This window comes from Grammomys surdaster, unplaced genomic scaffold (assembly GCF_004785775.1).
Source record: "Grammomys surdaster isolate TR1022 unplaced genomic scaffold, NIH_TR_1.0 199, whole genome shotgun sequence".
Taxonomy (NCBI): Eukaryota; Metazoa; Chordata; class Mammalia; order Rodentia; family Muridae; genus Grammomys; species Grammomys surdaster.
Window position 1 is genome coordinate 2,766,390 of NW_021604644.1, and position 22,603 is coordinate 2,788,992.

At 45.9% G+C, this 22,603-nt stretch overlaps 1 protein-coding gene across 1 annotated transcript; it reads right to left on the reverse strand.

Moving 5' to 3' along the window:
• Window positions 1-209: 209 nt before the first annotated feature.
• Anp32b (acidic nuclear phosphoprotein 32 family member B) lies at window positions 210-22,393 on the reverse strand. The gene is made up of 7 exons (XM_028770292.1): window positions 22,111-22,393; window positions 12,624-12,773; window positions 9,067-9,189; window positions 4,480-4,708; window positions 2,539-2,663; window positions 1,341-1,410; window positions 210-648 (listed from the first exon to the last, which is right to left on the reverse strand). Exons 1-7 carry the CDS (start codon window positions 22,162-22,164, stop codon window positions 581-583), a joined length of 819 nt encoding a protein of 272 aa, XP_028626125.1. The 5' UTR covers window positions 22,165-22,393; the 3' UTR covers window positions 210-580.
• Between the last annotated feature and the right edge of the window lie 210 nt (window positions 22,394-22,603).

The following is a 22,603-nucleotide window of genomic DNA, read 5'->3' on the forward strand; positions in this document are numbered from 1 at the left end:
CCTCCCCAACAACTCTGTATCAGACACAACGCAAGCTAATTAGGAGCCTTATTTAGAAATGTGAGAGTACAACTAGGCTTTACCAAAGAGTAATGCATTTATTTTGCTTAGTCTTAGAAAATACGGTTTTGGCAGTTATCACACAAAATGTCCTAATGTCTTTGTAAAAAACAAAAAAAGAAAAGAAAAAAGAAAAGCATGAGAAAACAGACCCAAAATGTTAAGATTTTATTTACAAAGCTTTTCCTTGTTGTACAGAAAGTAAAAATGTTGTTACAATCGCAGTGTAACTGGCAGCCAGGACGGTCAACTCACCAATCACAGCTGTCACGATACAGCAAGAGTCTTACACGAAGACCTAACGTTTACAATTTTGTTGGGGCGAAGTCCCCAGGCTTGGTGGTGGATTACCAAGGGGCTAAACGGAGGAAGGCGGAATGTCGCGGGAACTATTCTTTGGCTCTTTGGGTGGGGGTGTCCTGGGGCTTGTATCACAGCTACCTTTTTAAAACAGCTACCAAATCCATGAGCAGTCCAAACAATACTCAACAGTTCTGTTTCTTGCAGGTTGTTTCGGGTCTTAATCATCTTCTCCTTCGTCATCTGTTTCTCGCTTTCTCTTTTCACCTTTCCCACTTTCTTCCTCCTCTGCAGTGAAAACAAACTGGGCGTGAGAGCATGGAAAGGACTGTGCTCAACGCCACTAATGAGGGAGGGAGCGGCTGTTTGCTGGTTAGCAAAGAAAGCCACAATGCACAGGTCAGTCACCAAACACATAGGTCACCAAGGCCAGACAGGCAAAAGGCATGGTAGTACCTCAACAGGTGCAGCTAATGAACTGAGGTTAATACATAGCAACAACTCTGCTTAGCCAGCCTGTTTTTAAGCCATACCCTTCACAAGAGAATATTATGCAAACCACTTGAAAACTCCACGAATCCCATTTCCTCACTTTTAAAGACAGATAGGTATGACACAGGAAGTTACTCTGAGAGATAAAGGAAATACCACTACAAGGCTTAGCATGAGACATGGGCACTGTCAAACTGCTCCCAATAAAGGTTTTCTACATGGGCCTAGTGTTCTATGCCTGTTGTACTCAGAGCTGGATCATCAGTACCCAGATCAGAGTGCACTTCATATGCTCGGTGTGGCCTAAGTCTAACAGAGCCATCATCTCAGAACTCTGGAAGGGAAGGCAGGAACATTGAACTTAAGACAAGCCCAGCAACACAGTAAGATCCTACGTCAAAAACCAAAACCAAACCAAACATCGACCTTGAGAGCACTTCCACCTAACTTTAGATGAGAAGGGAGCAAAGCCTATGCATCACACCCACCTTCATCCTCATCTTCTTCCTCATCTTCTTCATCTTCATCAACTTCTCCATCATGTCCAAATTCTTCTTCCTAACAAGAGAATACCTTAACATTATTAGGGTTCTGCTAAAACACAAGACAGCTCAACCAGTAAAGACGGCTTCAAAACCCTGGCAACCTAAGATCACTGGAAGCCAGAGATGAAGGGGGAGAATCAAGAGACTAACACAAGTCGCCCTCCTATGTCTCCATGTAGGCTGTGTGTCATGATTATGACCGCACCCGTAGCCATTGGGCATGGAGGACAGGAGGATGGGTGATTCAAGGCTAGCCTGGGTTATATAAGCCCCCAACCACCAACTCCTCATAGAAAAAAATAAAAATGCAAAGAGGAATATACTTCCCAATATTTACAGCAAAACACTAGGGAGAAAGCTGTTATCTTACACACTTTCCCCACACAGAAATGCTGGCTGAACTTCTTTAATGATGATAAAAAGAAAAAAAGAAAGTGCTAGAGGGCTCCGTAGTCAAGAGCCTTGCAACACTCTTCCAGAAGATTCCTAGCACCCACGTGGTGGCTGACAACCACCTATGACTCCAGCCTGAGGGAATCCAATGCTCTCTTCTGACTTTACTGACTACCAGCCATGCATGTGGAGTGTATGTGCGTTTATAAATGCACAAACATATGTACACACAGACAAAATAAAAATAAACCTTTAAAGAAGTGGGTAGCCCAAGAAGAGAATACTTGCAAAGCTCTGGCTTAAAAAAGGAATATTCAACACTTGTTTTTACCATCTTACACTCCAGGACTGGTTTGGACAGACTTCTCCCTGTAGTCATATACTTTTTATGTAGTGTGCATATGTAACCCAGTACAGTCTAGTTTAGCCCAGGCTAATCTTGAGGTGGTGATCTTCCCTGCTTATAGGCATGTACTCTTTCTGACACAAAACTTAGCTGCTCTCTCAAGGTAGGAATACATTTAACTGTGAAGCACAACTCAGCAGTTCTCAGTATTCTGAAGACACCCCCTTCTTTGGTAATGTGAAAGGCAACTCAGAGATGAGTGTTCAACCCAGGTAGCACTCATTCAGTAGGCATACCCCTTATTTCCAGAAGACAAAAGCTGCCACCATCAGCCTTTGCCTGCCTTTCTAACCCATGCCCATCTTTGCCTTTACACCAACAGGGAAGAACAGTTGTATTCACCTCCCCACTGACTTCATCTTCATCCTCTTCTCCCTCTACATCCTCGTCTTCATCTTCATCCTCTTCATCTTCATCCTCTTCTTCCTCGCCATCCTCATCTTCCTCTTCCTCTTCATCCTCTCCTTCTAAAAATAGTCCAAAAGACATTACTGAGGATGAGCATAACTAATCCCAGCACTTGGCAAGCAGAGGCAGGCAGATCTCACTGAGTTCAAGGCCAGCCATTCTACAGAAGGTTATAGAGAAACCTCTCTACAGCCAAGGTTATAGAGGAACCCTAAAAAACTGGAAGGGAGGGAGCGAGGGAGGGAGGGAGGGAAAGGACAGATAACCTTGATGACACGTGGGGTTTCCTACCTGCAAATGTGAGAGAGCCCAAAGTCGACCTACAACAAGCTGGCCACCTCCACAAACAGAAGAGACTTACAGCTCATCTTTTTCTACCAGTCCTTAATTCCAAGAGAGCATCCACCCTAAAATCAAGAAGCTTCAAATACTATATCACCCTGCTTACTAATGAAATCTGCCAAGTTCACACAGGAGGCTTTCCACTTATACCATGCCTGAAAGTCTTTTTTTTTTTAAGGGACGCCTGGTATGATGGCGTAAGCTACCTGAGACATTGTCTTATCCTGCCCCTCCAAATAAAAATGGCAAACTGTGGTGGTTTGAATGAAAGTGGCCCCCATAGGTCCATATGGAGTGGCACTAACAGAATATGGCATCGTTGGAGGAAGTGTGTCACCAGCAACAGGCGCTGAGGTCTCAGAAGCTCAAACCAGGCTTAATGGTTCTCAGTCTTTTTCTGCTGCTTTTTTTCTCAGCTCCTTCTCCAGCACCATGTCTGCCTGTATGCGTGTTTTCTATCATGCTAATTAAATGTTTTCCTTTGTAAGAGTTGCCGTTGTCATGGTGTCTCCTCACATCAGTAAAACCCTAAGCAAGACAACATCTAACAGTGTTTTTCCTTCTTTGCTTTCTTGGCCATTGCTATCTTGTATGTTCTAGAAAGTGCTAAGATTAAAGGCATGGAAACTGGGCAGTGGTGGTGCACCTTTATCTCAGCACTTGGGAAGTAAAGACAGGTGGAATTCTGGGTTTGAGGCCAGCCTGGTCTACAGAGTTGAATTCCAGGACCGATAGGGCTACAGAGAAACCTTGTCACAAAAACCAATACAAACAAAAGATTAGCTTTCAATTTCAAAGACTATACCCAGACTCAACCAAAAACATAAAGACACCTAAGCATACAAAAAATTATGAGGGCAGTGGTGGCGCACGCCTTTAATCCCAGCACTTGGGAGGCAGAGGCAGGTGGATTTCTGAGTTCGAGGCCAGCCTGGTCTACAGAGTGAGTTCCAGGACAGCCAGGGCTACACAGAGAAACCCTGTCTCGAAAAACAACACAAACGAAAAATCATGATTAATTAATCATGAGCAGCCCCCCAACTTGTGAACCTGACTCCATCTTTGCAGTGCTGAGATTAAAAGTGTGCCACCACACACACTTTTAAAACATTTTTTTCCTATGAATTCCATGTTATACTTGAGGTCATACTTTTATAAATTAAAAAACAAAGCCCAGTCTTAGACTGTATCTTGAAGCTTATAGGTCAGGCACTGAGCTTGGAAGACAGTAGGCAGAGCCCAGAGACAAGGAAATAATGAACTCAAATAATGAACTCTTTAAGCACATAAAGGATTCCAGTGGCTTGTGTGGAGTAGCCACTGACCAAATCGATATACAAAATCCACCTGGTAATGAAATCATTTCATTTTCGGGTTAAACATTTCATTTTAGGGTGCATACCCACCCACACACATGTACACACCAACCCATGCACCCACTCATGCATACTCATACACAAACACACTGAGCAGAGCACCCATGGGGACTGTGAAAGAGCAGAAGTCAGGTCACAGGATGCCCAGTCTACTCACCTTCATCTTCTTCCTCTTTGTCCACACCATCCACCTCTCCATCTGAGTCGGGGGCTTCCTCTACACTATCCACCTCCACATCAGAGTCAGGTGCTTCCTGATCCTCTCGGTCATAGCCATCCAGATAGGACAGCTGGGGCAGGAGCCTGAAGACAGTCTCTCGGTAATCACTCCGGTTAGTGACCTCACAGCCAAACAGATCCAGGCTTTTCAGACAATCCAACCTTTTCTAAAGTGAAAAAACCAAAAAACACGATTCCTAAATAAAAGGAACATGTCACCAAACCATTTTCAAGAGGCAAAACTCTAGGCTTCCCACTGATTAGCTATCTAGTCATCCCTGTACACAGGAAAACCTTGCACAACAGTCTTGTGTTACTGTAACAGCCAACTTCCCCTCCTGCTCTAGCTCCCCTCAAGAACGGCCTTTTCCTGGTAGCACTAGGAGTTTAAGTGTGACCTAGCTGAGATGTACAGAGCCCGCCCATGAAAATGGAATGAGACCTGGCATGAGGTGGGGAGTGAGGTGGGGGGAGGAGAAGGGTATACAAGAGCTTAGATTTCAGGAACAGAGAAACTCCACACTCTTGTCTTTAAGATCTCTAGAAGAGGTTAATATTACCAGACTTCTCCAAAGGAAACTTAAAGGCCTTGTTATATAGACATCCTGCTACCTTCTAGAACAGTGTGGAGAGCCCGGAGCGCACCCCCTCCATCTTCTAATATTTCTAAAATCAAGATAAACTTTGGTGCTCTCCAAACACTAATCAAAACCCATCAATATAGGGGGAGGGATGTAGCTCCTCTGACAGAATGCTTGCACCAAGCCGTGGGTCTGGTCCCCAACACCACAGCTCCAGTGCAGCAGTACAGGCCCCAGTGTGCAGGAGGCTAGATCAAAGTCAAAGTCATGGTCAGCTACATGAGACCCCTCACTCAAAAAGCTCTTCTACCAAACCCAACAGTAACACTGCATCTGCAAAGTCACTGCCACATTCACATGACCCAGAAGAAATAGGTATACAACAAAACTTTGCTTTCAGGACCAAGGGCGTCCCTGTAATTCTCTGCTCTGAAAGTTGGTTTTAAAATTCCAGAATGTGACAGCAACCAGTGTACTGCCTACTTGGTTCATTAGCTATTTTTGTAAACTAAAACTTTGGGGATTTTTATTTTTAATACTCCCTGAGATCCTCCTCCTGCTTTTGCATCTCAAGCACTAGGAATAAAGACAAACACCACCATGCCCAGCTAAAATAAAGTCTGTCATATAACATTCATCTGCCCATCTATCACACACAGCTCCTTTTAGACTGTACTGACAGCAGCTGTGATATAGACTAGGGTCCACAAAGCTTCATGTTTTTATCAGCTGACCCTTCAGGGAAAGGGCTGCTGGCCCTTACAGAAGTTTCTTCATCCCTTGATCAAGAAAAGGCTCACAAGTTTTATTCTCAAAATAGAACATAGAGGGGGGGCCCAGCAGCAGGATTACAAGCAGATGTCATACCCACCCGAAGATACAATGTACAATCATAAAGTGTCTGTTCATCAAATGTGCTTCCAATGGCCAGGTCTCTGAAGTCTCAAGGCAGGCAGGCCAGGCCCAGCCCTGTCAGTTCTAGGGGTGGCTGACTTTCCAGCAGGCAACTTTCAGATTAGGTCTCCTACTGGGCAGGCCCTGACCTTAGAAACCCAGGTATGATTTCTTGCCAAAGAGGAAAAAAATGTTGTACTACCCCAAATAATCAGCACAGGTTGTTTACTAGCTTTCTGTTTGAAGACAGATCCTTTCTTTGCTGCCTAAGTAGCCTGGAACTGGTGAACCCACCCCATCTCAAGATCTATTACCCAGTAAGAAATACCAGAAAAATTAATTTAGGCAGCTTCCTGTTGTTCTAATGTGTTTCTCCTCCCCCACCTTTTCTGAAGTGTATGTCTCACCATGCAGCCTTTGTAGGCTGCCCTTTGACTCAGTTCTCTTGCTTTGGCCCTTAAGGAAGCTGGCAGGACAGCATACACCACCATCTCTAGATTAACTAAAAATTGTTTACTTAATGGACTGGGGCATTGCTTAATCTACTGTAGAGAGCCATCGAGACTGTCCCAGTTCTGAGCTGTGGAAATTTTAGATGTTTACTTCTTGACAAAGCACCATTATCAAAATAATTTGAATATGCCAAACAGTATGGTAGGAAACGAAATAAAACAAATTGACAATAACAAATCCCACATAACTACAGTACTCTGCGATTATTTTAAAGCAGTAAAGTTGAACTTACAGGCCAACAGGCTCAGAATACACATTATACTGGATCCCAATGTAATGTGTAAACACTGCTGAAAACTTAACAACTGTACCATGCTGGAAACTTGACCTAAGCTCATAGGCTAGCCATAATAAACATTAAACATTTTATTAACAATAATTTTGCTTGCCTTCTTAGAATTTAGAAGGGCTTTGGGGGATGGTTTGGATGGCCCAGGTCTCTTAAAAAACGTGTCCCAGGAAGTTTGAACTGCTGCCTTCTTTGTCTCTCGTTAATGTCCCTGTAGCAAGCAGAGGCATTCACAATCATTGCATTGACTGTCAAGACTGGGCTCAAGGCAGTGTTCACAATGTGTGGTGATGAGGATGAAGATGGTTTTCCCCACTCTAAAACGTTCAGAAGTCAGCACTGGGCCCAGTCTCCCCCTTCACCACCCCTACAGGTTTTTTTTATTCCAAGTGAAAACCAAAAGGCCAAGGTAGCCCAGGCTTTTCTTTTTCAAGACAGGTTTTTTCTGTGTATCCCTGGCGGTCCTGGAACTGGCTCTCTAGACCAGGCTGACCTCGAACACAAAAGACTCTCTGCCTCCCAAGTACTGAGCTTACAGGTGTGGGCCATCACTCCAGGCTCAGGCTTTTCTAAGCAGATGTGTATGGAGCATGGTAGCTCTGCCACATGGTGTCAGTGTCACCCAAGCCTTAGCTTCCTCAATGTAAAACAAGGACTGTACTATTTCTATCCACTTCGTAGGAACTTTTCCAACAACTACTATAGTAACTATGTACACCTGCTACAGTATAGATCAGAACACTCAAGCAAACAACGCCTGCACAATATGCATCTGTGCTCACTTCAGTGCTAGAACACTGACCTGGCTTCCCAGAGGAATCAGGAGCAGCTGGTTATCCAACAAGAAAAGCTCCTCTCTGGTCCTCTGTTTAACACCCACACCCGCGTAGGGGATATTATTCTTAAGCTTGGAGTAGCCCAGAATTAAGATAACTTCCACCAAGCAGCAAAAAGAGGCTTGGCACAGACCAGGGAGAGGTATGACTATTCCTACGTGAATTCCATTCTACTGAAATTTAGGTATGGAGTCAATTTACATGTACGAACAAATCCCAAAGGCAACAAAAAATTAAGTGAATTTGAACTTGATCATCACATTAATTCCAAATAATTATTTAAGCTCTCTAAACTCAGTTTCCTCTCTAAATAAGACAGCCATTCTCTATTCTCTGGGCTACAAGCCTACAATGAACAAATACTAAATGTCCCTGGATCTAGCAGATTGCAATGCACACATCTTTAACTTGGCAACAGGCTGCTCTACACAGAAAGAATAAAACTAGTAAACGGAGGGAAAGAGAGCATGCGGCGATGTATAGCAGGAAAAAAAAGATCTGCAGGACAAAGGTAAGAGACGAGTTTGATGCCTACAACAATGGAGGATGGGGAGGCCACTTTAATTCTACCAGGACATCATCACTGAGAGAAAATAAAACCTAATTCTTCCTCCTGAGCATCAACAGAGCAGGAGTTTGGCTTTTTTTGCTTTGTTTTGCTTGACAGGGTTTTATAATTTAGGCCAAGGCTAGTCTCAAACTTGCTACTTCTGGTAGATGAACTTTTGATCCTCCAGGGATTATAGGCATGTGACAATCTGCGATTTATGGAATCCAGGACTTCATGCATTCTGAGCAAGCACTCTGCCAACTGAGCCAAACCGAACAACCCCAACAGAGCATTCTTCCAGTGAGGGAAAGAAAACCCTTTATTTTCATATTCTACAGAACCAGCTGTCTAACACACTAGTCCTGCCTTTGGGGCTGCCTTTCTCCTGCATTAACCCTGCCTCCAGAACCTCCACACTGCTGAGTTCTCACTGCAACAGTTTCCCAATTTACAAAACAAAATGATCTACTTCTAGACTGTCCTCTAAGCACTTAAGTAAGGCAAGGAATAAAGTCTTCTCTGTTCAGGTTGATTAAGGCCATATACCGCGCTTAGAACCCAAAAGGCACTTAAAATTTGATCTCTTTATCTACAGTAAGACTGAGGAAGGTGTTCCTACTAGGAAAAATTAGCAGACATGCTTAAAACTAAGAACCATGTTTAAAATTTTCTATTCATGACACCATCAGTTTCAGTAAGGAGAGCAAAGTCCCAAGAACACATCGAGAGACTTTAAAAAAACCACTCTATGCAGAGTAGAAGGCCAGCACTTTTCCAGCTAACTATTCTTCTTAATCATTTCTCCCACTGGAAATATGACAATGAGATGACAATAACCCACTCTAACCTCGGGACCACTCACCAATGGCTCCAAGGTGCTGATATCTTTCAGGTTATTTCCACTTAGGTTCAGATGTGTGAGGCTTGGAAGTTCTTCTGCTAGTCTGTCCAGACCTCCGAAGATTCTATTTTCACTGAGCTCAAGCTAAGGAAAACACAAACAAACAGAGAATCACTGAGTTGGAAGTAAAAAGCAAATAAGCAACAAAACTCTACAAGAGCCAGTGAAGCGACTCCTCAGGTAAAGACACTTGCTGCCAAGGCTAACAGATCAAGTTCAACCCTAGGATCCACTTGGTGGAGATCTGAGACTCCCTTAGGTTGTTCTGATTTTTACACATGCAGCATGGATAGATGCCTCTCCCAGAAGCCCTGCTTCCATTAGGTTATAAACATTACTTCATTAAATCCAAATGAAGTAGTTTATACATTCCACAAACACTTCAGGTGAGTTAGGCAGATATGCCAGAAGATATAAAATTTTTTGTTTTGTTTTTTAAATTTTATGTGTGTGCCAAATGTACAGACACCATGTGCATACAGTGCTTGTGGAGGCCTGAAGAGGGCATCAGATCCTCTATGCAAAGCCCCGGAGTCTGTAAATCCTGCTCTCCAGAGGCTGCTGGTTCTGTTCACTGGCACTAGCTTTCACAGTAAACTACTTTAGTTTCTCAGCTGCAGGTAAGTCACACTTGCAATGGTATGCTCACAAAGTGTGAACCCTCATCAAAAATTACGTGTCTCGAAGTACAAGAAAGTGGAGACTCAGCTCTTCCTTTTCCAGCTGAACACTCAGGCCATGGGACTCAGTCATCTACATCAGGTGTTGTTCTTCCAGAAGACAGAGTTCAGTTCCTAGCACCCATGTTGGACTGTTCATAACTAGAGGATCCAATGTCTTCTTCTGGCCATGTATATTAAACCAACAACCCTTAGACCATGCAGGTGTGTCAGGAAAAGGGAGCCAACATCATGGAGGGCTTGCGTGCCTGTCCATTTTCAGAGCCCATTCACCTTATTTATTTGCTCTTATAACAAACTCTAGAGTTGGTAGGGGTCATCCTCCCATCTTACAGGCTGACAGGTCCATGACCAAAGAAGGCCTTGTGTGAGAGCCTGTGTTGACTGCACACACAGAGCCCTGGCTCTACCCACTATATTACATAAATGCCTACTGTGCTAAAGATGGGAACTTCCCATGGCTGGCCTGGTGACAGAGGCTTGAGACATACCAACCCAAGAGGCTAAGGTAGCATGCCATCATATGCAATTTACAGAGATCTTGTCTCAAAGTTTAAAAAGGGTACAAAAGAGCAGGAAATACGGCTCAGTGACACAGTGCTTATCTAAGATTAATCTGACCTTAAGTTTACACACAAGTAAAAACACCCCCAAAAGCAAAGAAAACATCAACTAGGGAAACCAAACAAACAGCACTGGCTTCATGAATAAAGTCTTTAGCATGCCATAAAACACTCTGATTCAGAAGCAATGGCTACAATTTTAGAATGCTAGCCTAGGAGGGCAGATGAGAGATGGTTCTATAAATAAAGGCACGCCACAAGCCTGGCAACCAGTCTCCAGGAGAATGGAATCCCAAGTTGTTCTTTGACAGCCATGAATGCTGTGGTTTTACCCCACCCACCAAAAGTAAATCTTAAAAAGAAAGCAAACAAACAAAAAACCCTGCATGTCTATAATTAATAAAGATCCAAGCACTGGATCTCGATTTTTAGAAACCACCTTTCTATGCTTAGGCCATGTAGCTAGAATATCACATCTTTCTACAGGAAGAGACAGTAAAGCAATACACCAAAGCATTTACTAGCAGAGAACTCTAAAACCATTATATACCAAAAACCTTCTAGTACTTGTCTCTTATGAAGAGCCTGTACTCTGAGGTAGGAAGAACATACAGTCCTTAGCAGCTGTGAGAATATTCAATCTGCCTTTTAAGTATGATCACCTTCTCATTAGCCCTAGGAGTGATCAGTGTTTAAAATTTTCAGAAAAAGCCCAGTATGGTGCAAGCTTGCAGCTTCAGCATTTGGGAGGCTGAAGCAGGACTCTCTGTTCCAGTTCAGTCTAGTTGCAGTGAGACCTTGTCTCATAGAATCTAACATCTGATAAAACATTCATCAATACACCTACTGTGGGTGCTTAATCTCATTGTGGACTTGATGTATCTGGAAGTAGCTAGAGATACACTGGTGTGTCTAAGTGTTTCCAGAGGGCTAAATGAGGGAAGACCACTCCCGCAACCGCTCACTGCAGTCACTGCATCCACCACAGTGGCCAGGTCTGCCACTGTCTCCATCCAACCTCCTCATTGGGAGAGATGACAACTGTCCAAATGAACTCCTGTTCATTTATCAGGATGGTAAGAAAAAACACCAACTTATGGACCAAATGTGTGCAAAACAGATGCTAAAATCTTTCTACAGGTCCTGGATGACCTCCATCAATCTTTCCAGGGTCACTGATGACCCCTACATATAACTTCATACAGTTCTGTGTGTATGAGTGTTTTGTCTACAGGATGTCTGTGTACCATGCATGTCTGGTGCCCATAGAGTTAAGAATTGTGAAACGTCAAGAGCCACACTTCCTAACACTGCACTACCCAGAGTTCTGAGGGTGACTTTAGGAAAATGCACAGGAGCAAAGTTTTCCCATCTCCTTGACAAATACAGAGACAAGAGAAACCCTTTCTTAAGTATTCTGCCCTTTTTGGGAGTAACTAGAGGGCAAGGCAGGTTGTCTACAGGGAAGGTAAACCATCAACAATGGGTTAAGACCAGAGAGAAATCTAGGTTTGGTTTTTCTTTTTTTTTGGGGGGGGGGGGGCGGCAGTGGCGGGGGGACGCACAGACAGAGGAGGCAGTAGTTCTGTCTAGCGGGAGCCCACAGTTCTTCACATGTTTCTGCCTAAAAGCTGGATTACAGGCAGATAGCATCAGATCTGGCCTGTAGCAGACTTTCTTACACAGCACTTTCTAGTCAATCACAACACATTTCAAACTAGTTATTAAGAATTACACGACAGGGCTAGATAGAGATGGTTCAGTAGTCAGTCAACAGCACTTGTTGTCCTTGCAGAAGATGGGTTTGATTTTTACTACCAATGGGGGCAGTAGTAAAATGCCTGTAACTTCACCCCCATATCTGATGCCTTTGGAGGGCACCACATGCATACATACCCCACAGTCATGTCTTCACTTTCCTTATCATCAGCATACAAATTAAAACACAGAAAGTGAGAGGCTCTTGTGTCTCCTGAACCAGAGCCAAAGCACAAAATACAGCTAATAAAATAAAGCTTCTGATAATGAACCAATATTTATAAAGCAACGATCCCCATAATAGGGTACTACTTCCAAAGCACTGTTACAACACTGCAGGTCAAGTATAAGCACTGGTGATGAAAGCGAAGCTGAGCCACCTTAGGAAGGAAGACGGCCCCCAGATCTCAGTGTCACAGGCCACTAAGACACATGTGCCTACATTACACAGACAGAAACCACACATTCCTCCTCCTTAATGATTCTCTTAAAAAAATTAAAGAAAGAATAAACTTACCTTTTTCAATTTAGGTAGCTTCGGGAGGTCTGAAACTGAAAACAAGCCTACATTTATTAAACTGAGGAACTCTAGGTTCACAAATTCATCTGTTAACCCCTCAATTTTTCCATCAATTGCTTTGCAATTGTCCAAGACAAGTTCTCGAACCTGTGGGTACAAACAAAAACAAAAATAAGCTTTAAAAACTGTAACAGGAAACAACAAAAGCAAAAAACCTCCTAAATACAATCCTGTGAAATTTCCAAGTTCAAGAATGGCATTTATCAAAAAAAAAAAAAAAAAAGAATGGCATTTATCTAAGAGTAGGATCAGCTGCAAATAAAGCAAGCATGATTGTAGTAGCAGCACAGTATTAAGACCCAAAAGATCACTGTTAGCTCATATAAAAAAATGCACACATGGGGGTGGGGCACGTATATTCCATATCCCACTAAGAGGCACCACAGTTCTCAGAATGTAAGTGAACCTATGTCCCTGTTCTTTCCATGGCTGGGCCTTGAAGGGGCTTTGTCTAAGTTCAAGTGCAGAGTAGAAGAAAGCCAGCCTTTCATGCTTTCTCTCTTTAAGCCCAGGAAGGTCATGGCCATGAAAGTCACCAAGGCACTTGAACAAGGAGCCTGGTAATTGATCTTACCTAATAACTCCGATTTTCAATAAAGTCTCCTGTCATTTTTGTTTGTCTTGTTTTTTGAGACAGGGTCTCTCTCTACAAAGCCCTGGGTTTCCTCGAACTCACTATGTGGACCAGGCTGCCCCCAAACTCAAACTTCCACCTGCCTTTCTCTGCCTTTAAAGTGCTGGAATTAAAGGCATGCACCATGCCTGGCTTTTCCTTTCCAATTTCTTTTTTCTTTTTGGTTTTTTCAAGACAGGGTTTCTCTGTGTAGTCCTGGGTGTCCTGGAACTCACTCTGTAGACCAGGCTGGCCTCAAACTCAGAAATCCACCTGCCTCTGCCTCCCAAGTGCTGGGATTAAAGGTGTGCGGTACCACCGCCCGGCTCCTTTCCATTTTCAAAGAAAAAAAAATCAAAAATAAATCCTGGTAAGTATCTTTACACACCTGCACACTCTCCAGTTTCAAATCTTTTCTGTTTTGCTTTGTTTTAAAGAGGGCCTTTTCTATGCAGCTCTGGCTAATCTAGAATTTGAGAGGTCTGTCTTCTCTGACTTGAGATCAGACTGCCTCTGCCTTCTGAGTACTGGCATAGCAGACACACACTACCATACCCAGCTAAGATGATTTTCATTTCTCGTGTAACAATAAAATTAATGTCATAAGATATGATACTAATATGTGGGGAAGAATTAAGAGTATGCCACACTGCCTCCCAGATGGGGATAAAAATTTTATCCTTGATGCTTCTTTCAATTGCTAAGATTCCAGTTTAACTACTGTAAAGGGTGATAAGAAACATCCATTGTGGGTGCAAGGGGACAAAAGTCCTATGGCAGCTCCATCACTGGGCAGATTCAGGTGCATTCTAAATTTAAAGCCAACACTGCTGCTATACCAAAAAAAAAAAAAAAAAAAAGCTATCATGGCAAGCAACACAAGACACTCAAATATGGGCTAAAATGCATTTGCTAAGGCAAATAGTAAAATGGAGATTATAAAGAAGAAACTGGGGAAAAGAGCCCCAAGCGGTTAACAACATCCAGGCCTGAGTCTGGCATTGGATATGGACGTTGAGAAGTTTTAGGTTCTGGTTTAGAGAAATGGAAATCTACAAGGAAATAAAGAACTGCATTTTGAGGAGAAACAATGAATATCAAGGAGACACACAGCTGGAAACACAGACCCAGAGTTTCAATGGTGGTCTGGATTCAGGCCTGTGCCTGTGAGTCATCAAGGAAGAGGAAGTGACAGGAACCTCATGTTCCTAGAAAAAGTATCAGGATGGAACTCAATAAAGACAGACAGGTAAGGTAGCCAAAGCTTTAAAAAAACAAAAACAAAAACAAAAAAACACTCCCTCCAAGACAGGGTTTCTCTGTGTAGGCCGGGCTATCCTGGAACTCAAGAGACCTGCCTGCCTCTGCCTCCCAAGTACTGGAACTGGAGGCGTGTGCCTCTAGTTTCATTTTAAACACCAGGAACGCTCATAAACTAAGGTGGGCATGGCGACAAGACACCTATAATCCCAGTACTTGGGAGGCTGAGGCAGAAGACTGAAAGTTGAGGGCCAGTGTGAGCTGCTGAGTTGAGTGGAGAGTCAGTTCCAGGTCAGCCTCAACTACAAAGTGAACCTTCAAAAATATATAAAAATAAGATGACCTGGAACACAGTCAAGCATGTGATGTCTCACTTGTGATATAAAACACAAGACTTCAACAAGCCTTTCTGTCATGGAAAAGAACCTCTAAGACTGTTCCGTGGGAAAGCACTACTGTGCTGCGAGTTCAATCCCCATTGCTCATATAAAAATATAGCAGAGAACTGACTATACAACTGACCCGACTTCCACATATACACTGTGGCACATGCATGACCCTCGAACATCATACACATACAAATACACACACGCACACACAAATTTAGAAAAATTAAATGGGCTGCAATTGACACTGAACTTCTTGGTGAAGGTGCACCCCACTCTACCCCACCCCACCCATCATGATGAGCACCAGTCTAGGCTACGTTCCAAAATGAAGGACAAAAAGTTCAAGAAACATTTACTATGGTGGTTTGAATAGGAATGCTTCCCATAAACTCTTGTCTTTGAATATTTGGCCCAAGGGAGTAGCACTATTAATGAGAAGCCTTGTTAGAGTAGGTGTAGCCTAGTTGTAAGATGGTGTCATTGGGGCTCAGATGCTCAAGCCATGGCCAGTGTCTCAATCACTATCTGCTGCTTACAAATCAACCCCTCAGCTCCTTTAGCACCAAGTATGCCTGCATGCCACCATGTTTCTCTCCATGAATATCAATAATAGACCAAGCCTCTGTATTGTAAGCCAGACCCTTTTAAATCTTTCCTTCGTAAGAGTTGCCATGGTCATGGTGTCCCCTCCCAACAACAGAACCCTAGCTAAGACTTTTGAGTTTAAGCATGGCTAAGAAAAAAGACAGGGCCCTGACTTCCAGAAATGCCCAGATGAGTCTGTTGGAGTTGCCACATCAGACCAAGCCTTAGAGTTGCACTCAGAAAAAGGTTGTAAGTGCCACTGGCTAGCTACCTTCAAGTCTGTAAAGTTCTCAACAAAGCCTGAGCTGGTGCTACAGGCCAGTTTTCTCAGGAAGCTGAGGCAGTGGAACCACAGGTTCCAGATCATGGCAGAAAGAGGCATTAAGGCATGGCAGTAGTACATGTCAGTAATCTTACAACATAGGCAGAGTATGGGGTAAGCCTAAGTTTGAGATCAACCTCGATGGCATAGAAGTTCTAGGTAAGCCTCAGTTCATAAAACAGTCTTGAAGAAAACAAGACTGGGGAGATGGCTCAGAGTTCGGCCTGAGTACCCACATCAGGTAGCTTACAATTGCCTGCAATTCAGGTCCAGGGGCACTGACATCCTCTTTAGGCCTCTGTAGGCACCTTAATACTTGTGGCAGGCATGCAGACATTGACAAATAGAAGTCAAGGGAAAGCTGGTCCCCGACCTGTACATCTACATATGCAAACTAGAGAGCTCTGAAGCCAAGATACAGCAAGATAACCTGCTCAAAATTTACTCTCCTCATTGGTCATTTTCCAGTAGAACTTGCTTTTTTTCTCAAACGTGAACAAAGTAAATGTTCAAGAACTAAAACCAAACAGCACAGTGCCTCAGGCTTGAAATGCTATCTCTTTGCACGTGAAGGCAGCAGACCTGAGTTCAGGGACATCCTCAGCTAGAGAGTGATGCCTGCCTGGGCTACGGAACACTTGCTGTTTAATTATTATTTCATTTTTAGGACAGTCTGGCTGTGCAGTCCCACTGGCCTGGAACTCAGAGACCCACCTGCCGCTGCCTGCCCAGTATTGGGTTTAAAGGTGTGCTCTACCAGCTTTCCTGTAACACTTGCACTGGGTTTTCTAGTTATGAATAATGCCAAATATTCGGCACTTTGGAAAAGTCTTTCTTCCACTCCAACCCTGTCTTAGTTCCATTCCCTTTTCTCTTCCAATTCCTTCACTGGGAAATAACCAATTTTACCTATGGTCAGGTTTGGCAATCTTCCTCAATTACATACTTAGGAGAAGGGAAAAGCACAGAATAATATAATTTTAAGTTTTAGTGGTTTGAGTATAAAGACTCCCACAAGCTCACATATCTGAATGCTTGGTCACCAGAGTGACCACTATTTGAGGTAAGAGGTGGACCCTTGGAGGAAGTGTATCCCTGGAGATTGGCTTTGAGAGTTCCAAAGTCCATCACCACCCTCTGTCTACACAACTATCTTCACATGGCAATCCTTCTACCTAATGCTGGTATTGCAGCGCTGCACCACACACACAAAAGGCGAGTTTCCAATCCTTTTAGTTAGAAAAGTACTAAGTAATTAGTGTTATCGCCACACCTGCTTGTCTCTGTGGTGTACTAAGTAAACCTATTTGATGAAAAAACTGCCCTACGCTAAATACCTCGATGCAGACTCACACAGAAGACATTAATATTCCCCAAGTTGTCCTCTGATTCCCAAGAACTTAGTGGGACACACATTATTTCTTAATTTTAAAAAATGAATTCAAGGACTAGGGGGGTCTGAGCTGAGTGGCTTGCTAACCCAGCATGTTGGGAGACATGGGTTCAATTCCAAAGTCACAATAAAATGACAAGGCTAGCCAGTCATGATGGCACATACCTTTAACCCAACACTTGAGAGGCAGAGCCAGGAGGATCTCTAGTTAGCAGAGTGAATTCTAGGACAGCCAGGGCTAAAGGAAGAAAGGAAAGAAACCCTGTCTCAAAAAAAACAAAACAAAAAGGCCTAGGAAAGGAGCTCAGTCAGTAGAGGCCTGTTTAACATGCTAAGACCCCGCCCCCAGGTAGTGCTGACCTCTGACCCCAGAATTTGGAAAGGAATATGGGAAGCTAAAGGTTATCTCCAGCTACAAAATGAGATTAAGTTGGGGCACAGCAGAAGCAGGTGAATCTGAGTTAAGGATAGGCTGCTCTACACAGCAACTTCCAGGACAGCCAGTACAACAGACAGGGCTTAGCAGTAGAAATGCTTGCTGCCAAACCTAACTATCTGAGACCCACGTGGAGGAGAGAACTAACTCCCACAAGTTGTCTTCTCATTTCCACGTGTACACACGCAAATAAAGAGTTAAACTCCAAAGATAAAGAACAATAAGCACATTAGGCTCATATAGTAGCAGTCCTTCAATGTGTTCGGGTGGCAGACAGTTGAGAAGCCACTCCACTCCAGAAGAGGAAATGCCTGTGCACTAAGGGTGGGTGGATAAAAGGAACAATATGGGAAGCAATTTGATATAAAATATTAAGTAACAGATAAGTGGGGCTCTCCTTTAAGGCAACCAGTTCACACATTTATAACATGGTCCAAGTAAAAATAAGAAATTAAGCAATTTTGTAGACCAACACCAAAATGCAGACAAAAGGTTAAGTTTATGTTGTGTATCTTTTTTTGTTTGACTCCATCTACTTTTCTTGAAAGATGTATTGTACAAAAGAAAACCACCCTAATTAGTTGCTACGCAACCAATTAGAATATCCCATAGAGCTTAGAATTATATCACACTAAACAACAGGCATCTAAAGTTGGGGTAGGGGCCAAAACAAAACAAGACAGCTAAGGAGGTCTGTTTCCCCCAAAGAGTGGAAAGACAAATTAACGAGCAGTGTAAGCACACAGCATATTGGGGGGTGGGGGGCAGCAGAATTTAAAAAAATAAAAAAAACACACTCCAATAAGAAACTACTTGGTTAGCTGGGCAGTGGTGGTGCACGCCTTTAATCCCAGCACTTGGGAGGCAGAGGCAGGTGGATTTCTGAGTTCAAGGCCAGCCTGGTCTACAGAGTGAGTTTCAGGACAGCCAGGGCTACACAGAGAAATCCTGTCTCGAAAAACCTTAAAAAAAAAAAAAAAAAAACTTGGTTATTTGGTTCCCTGAAGACAGCTGGCTTGAGGCTAGCTGTCAGAGGCTGCAGGGTGAGAAGGGCACAGACAGTGCAGCAGTCTGTGTATGCAATGGGTAGCTGAGAACCTCACATCAGATGTGTGCCAACAATTTTTGTGGCATACATAGCATGCTCAATTTATTCTCAATGAATCCCTCAAGGTATCCCTGGAGCCAAAGACTCAACCCAGGGCCTCAAGCTTACTAGGCAAGTGCTCTATCCCCAACTCCTGAAAACTTTTTTTTTTGTTTTTTTGTTTTTCGAGACAGAGTTTCTCAGGGTTTCCGGGCTGTCCTGGAACTCACTCTGTAGACCAGGCTGGCCTCAAACTCAGAAATCTGCCTGCCTCTGCTTCCCAAGTGCTGGGATTAAAAGTGTGTGCCACCGCTGCCCGGCCCCTGAAAACTCTTAATATACACATTTCATTCCTATTTTGGAGGGTGGCAATCTGGGGAATGAACCAATGGCCTCATACAATACTGAGTCAGGTCACTGAGACATCCCTGTTCAGTATATGGTATTTTCCACAAAATAAAAGTTACTAGAGAACAAGACTGGAAGGTTATTGACAGAAATATATATATATGCCCTTGGTTCAATCTCCAGCACCCCCAAAATTCTATTCTTGCCCATAAAATCTTTCAGATGGTATTTACTTTTGCTTTTTTCGTACAATGTCATTTTATGCCATTTCTCCCAGTGAAAACACACTGCTCCAAGAGCTGGTTTGGACTTTGAAAAAAAAATTGAATTAAGTATTTTAAAAGCCTCTTCTAAGGAAAAGAGCACACCCATGCTCATCAATAACAGAGGTGCAGCATATGAACCTGAGTTTGTTATCTTATGTACTTAGGAAAGAGCCGACCACCAGATGGTATGTTACCAAGATGTGTCCAAGACTTAGAACAAGCCACAGCACACACAACCCACTTAGTTTCAGGCACCAATGTGTATTTAAATATCAAACCTCCTGACATATTATATCTCAGTCAACTTTAACAGTACATTCAACTGGAGACTGACATCTTTCCGTACTCCAACAAGTCTGTAGGATCCCAATGGTCAACCTATCAATTAAGTACCAAAGTTTTCCGTACTGTGTTGTTCTAGAGCATACAAACTACAAAGAGCTGAGTGTTCTGTTTTTGAGGCAAGGACACACTGCAGGACCCAGCTGGCCTCATATTCATACTGACATCTGCCTCCCTCAGCCTCTTGAGTACTGGATCAGAGGACCAGCACACTCAAGAGGGATGAACTTCTCGTTTACCTTATGACAACTGCATGCAAACTCAAGACCCTCAAATTGCCAGGTGTGATGGTACCAGTACTCAGAAGAGTAAGGCAAGAGGATGGCAAGTCAGAAGTCAGCGGAGACTACTTACTGCTTGAAAGACCATATCTCAAAAAAACAAAACAAAACAAAACAAAATATCTGCAGCAATTTTCCCTTCAAACCCTTCAGTTTTAGGTCGAAGTTTTCCTAAATAAGAATCTACCAATGGCCTGGCTCCCTATAAGTAACTTGCCCTCCATACCCCCATAAACCTTGGTGGTTATCTCAAAAAGACACTTTCCCAAGGCGCCTCTAACCTGCCAAGGTACAAAAAAAGGAGTTAGTGTGCCCTCCCCACCCCCCAAGCCTGAGGCCCAGGAGGGCAGGGGATATTGTTTACACAGGTTTCTCATGCCCTGACATACTTTAAGCTGAAAATACAATAAATCAGTGGTTCAAGAGACGAAGGATGTCCAAAGCTTTATTCATCAACCACTTGTTGCTTGTGGGCACTTTAAAGGTGTAGTCCCTAATTCACTTCTAATTCCAAGGCTCTGGCCTGACTTTGTCAAGTAGGTTTAAAACGAAAACGAGTACTTTACCTAAATTTAGTTACTTCATACTCTATTGATTTTTTGTGGCTGACTGGAGTGAAAAGCTCAACACATTCACTCATCTTTTCAAGTTAAAGGGAGAAGATGGTTTAACAACTCAATTCCCAGCACGTGGTGGGCACAAAATGTCTGACTGAGGGATGGAAGGGACACGTGCCGGTGAAATGCTCAGGGCCCCGGGAACAGGGACACCACCCAATCAGTCCTCAGGGACCGCCCCACACTTCGGCGGTGGCGACCTCAAGGCCTGTGGCAGGAACACAAAGCCTCGGGCATGCCAGGCGCACCGAGGCAGGCCATCTCCACAAGTTCCCAACTTGTTAGCCACAGTCACCTGCGTGCGCCAGCCCAGGCCGCGGGTCGCCGGTCCCACACGATATCGTGGGCCCGGAGTCGTGCCTACAGGCGCCGCGGCGCACGAGGGCGGCGTCGGGCCCGCGGCCTGCGCACGGTCGGCCGCAGAGGCCGCGTGGAGCACGTGCGGGGCCCAGGCCGCCCCAGCCCCGCGTCGGCCACCGTTGCCCTTTTAAGAAGGGGGAGGGCGCCCGCGAGGGGATGAGGCGGCGGCGGTGGCCGAGTGCCGCGCTTCCAGTGCGCGCGGAGCCCAGCCCGCGGGGCGGGGGCAGCCCGGGGACCGACAGGCAGCGCGAGGGCGGCCGGCTCACCCGGCGGAGGAAGACGGCGCCCGCCAACATGGCGCTGTGGCGCGCCCCGGCTGGCGCGCGGAGCCGCCGGCCGCCCACACCGAGGGGCCGGCCTCCCTCTCGGGCAAGGCCCCGGGCGGCGGCGGCGGGGGAAGGCGAAGCCACCGCGGTGACGGTGCCCGGCCGACCCAGGAAGCCCGCGTGGGCAAGGCCGAGGGCGAAGGCGAGCCGGGCAAAGGAGGGACAAAGTTGTATTTTTAGGCTTGAAAAATGGCGGGAAGCGCATCCTTTTTTCAAACTTGGCCTCGGGAGGGGCGGCGGTTGCGCCACCTCCGCCGCCAGGCCCGCCCCTCCCCCGTTCCGCGCCAGGCCGCGCCCGAGGGGGCTCCGCGCCCCTCAGGGACCCGAACCCCTTTCTCAGCGCGGCCCGCGAGGCCCTGCCGGCCGCGGGGTGCATCGAACCTGGCCCGGCCCCGCGGCGGGCCTGGCGGCGCGGCTCCTCCGCAGGCCCGGCCTCCGCCCGGCCGCGCATCCCGGGAGGCTGCAAACATGGCTCCCAGCGTTACACAACCCCCGCGCCCGCCCTCGCCGCCGGCCACACGCACAAGCGCTCCCTCCGGGAGAGGACCGAGCGGGCAAGCGGCTCAAAGTTTGCTTTTCCACCCGCCGTCCTCCCCGTGGCCACGGCGGCCCGCGGGCGCCAAAGAGTTAATGCCCGCGCGCTCGCTCCCCCCTCCGCGCCTTCCGCCCGCCTTCCCTGTCCCCGTCCGAGCTGCGAGCAGCTCCTTCCTCGCGCCGCGGCCGGAGCCCGGTGGCCCGCAGGTGGCCACCATTACTTGCAAGTCATCGGGGGCGCGGGCGCCCGAGGGGTTCTACTTACAGCTGCCGGGGTCCGGTTCCTCAGCTCCAGGTGGATCCTCCTCTTCATGTCCATGTTCCCCTCGTCCCCCCTCTCCAAACTTAACTTTCCGCGGCGGGGGCGGAGGGGGGAGAGGCGACCCGGCCTGCGCGGCGAGGGCCGTCGGAAGGAGGCGGCTGGAGGAGGCGGCGTGGTCCCGGGCGGCGTGCGGGCGTGCGGACGAGCGGAGCCCCCGGAGCCAAGTTACTCGCGGGAGCGGAGAGAAACCATGGAGGGAAAAGGGGGCTGGAGCGCGGCGCTGGCCTCACTACCGCCGCCCCCGGCCAAGGCCCCGCACTGCGCTTAAACCGGCGACGCGACGCGGCGGCTGCTCGGCTCCACTCGGCCCTGCGCGGCGCCGCTCGGCTCGGGAGCCCGGGCTGCAGCGCGGACTGGAGAGGCGCACGGAGGGCGGGGCGGGACCCGCCTTAAGCTCAGCCCGGACTGCGGCACCGCCTCCCAGGCCGCGCGCGCC

What these genes read in the sequence shown, in the direction of transcription:
- Anp32b (XM_028770292.1), bottom strand. Translation starts at nt 22,164, where the DNA reads ATGGACATGAAGAGGAGGATCCACCTGGAGCTGAGGAACCGGACCCCG. An exon ending in TCAGCACCTTGGAGCCATTG is followed by an intron (nt 4,709 to 9,066) that starts GTGAGTGGTCCC and finishes TTTTCACTTTAG; the next exon opens with AAAAGGTTGGATTGTCTGAA. An exon ending in GGAAGAAGATGAGGATGAAG is followed by an intron (nt 649 to 1,340) that starts GTGGGTGTGATG and finishes TTTTCACTGCAG; the next exon opens with AGGAGGAAGAAAGTGGGAAA.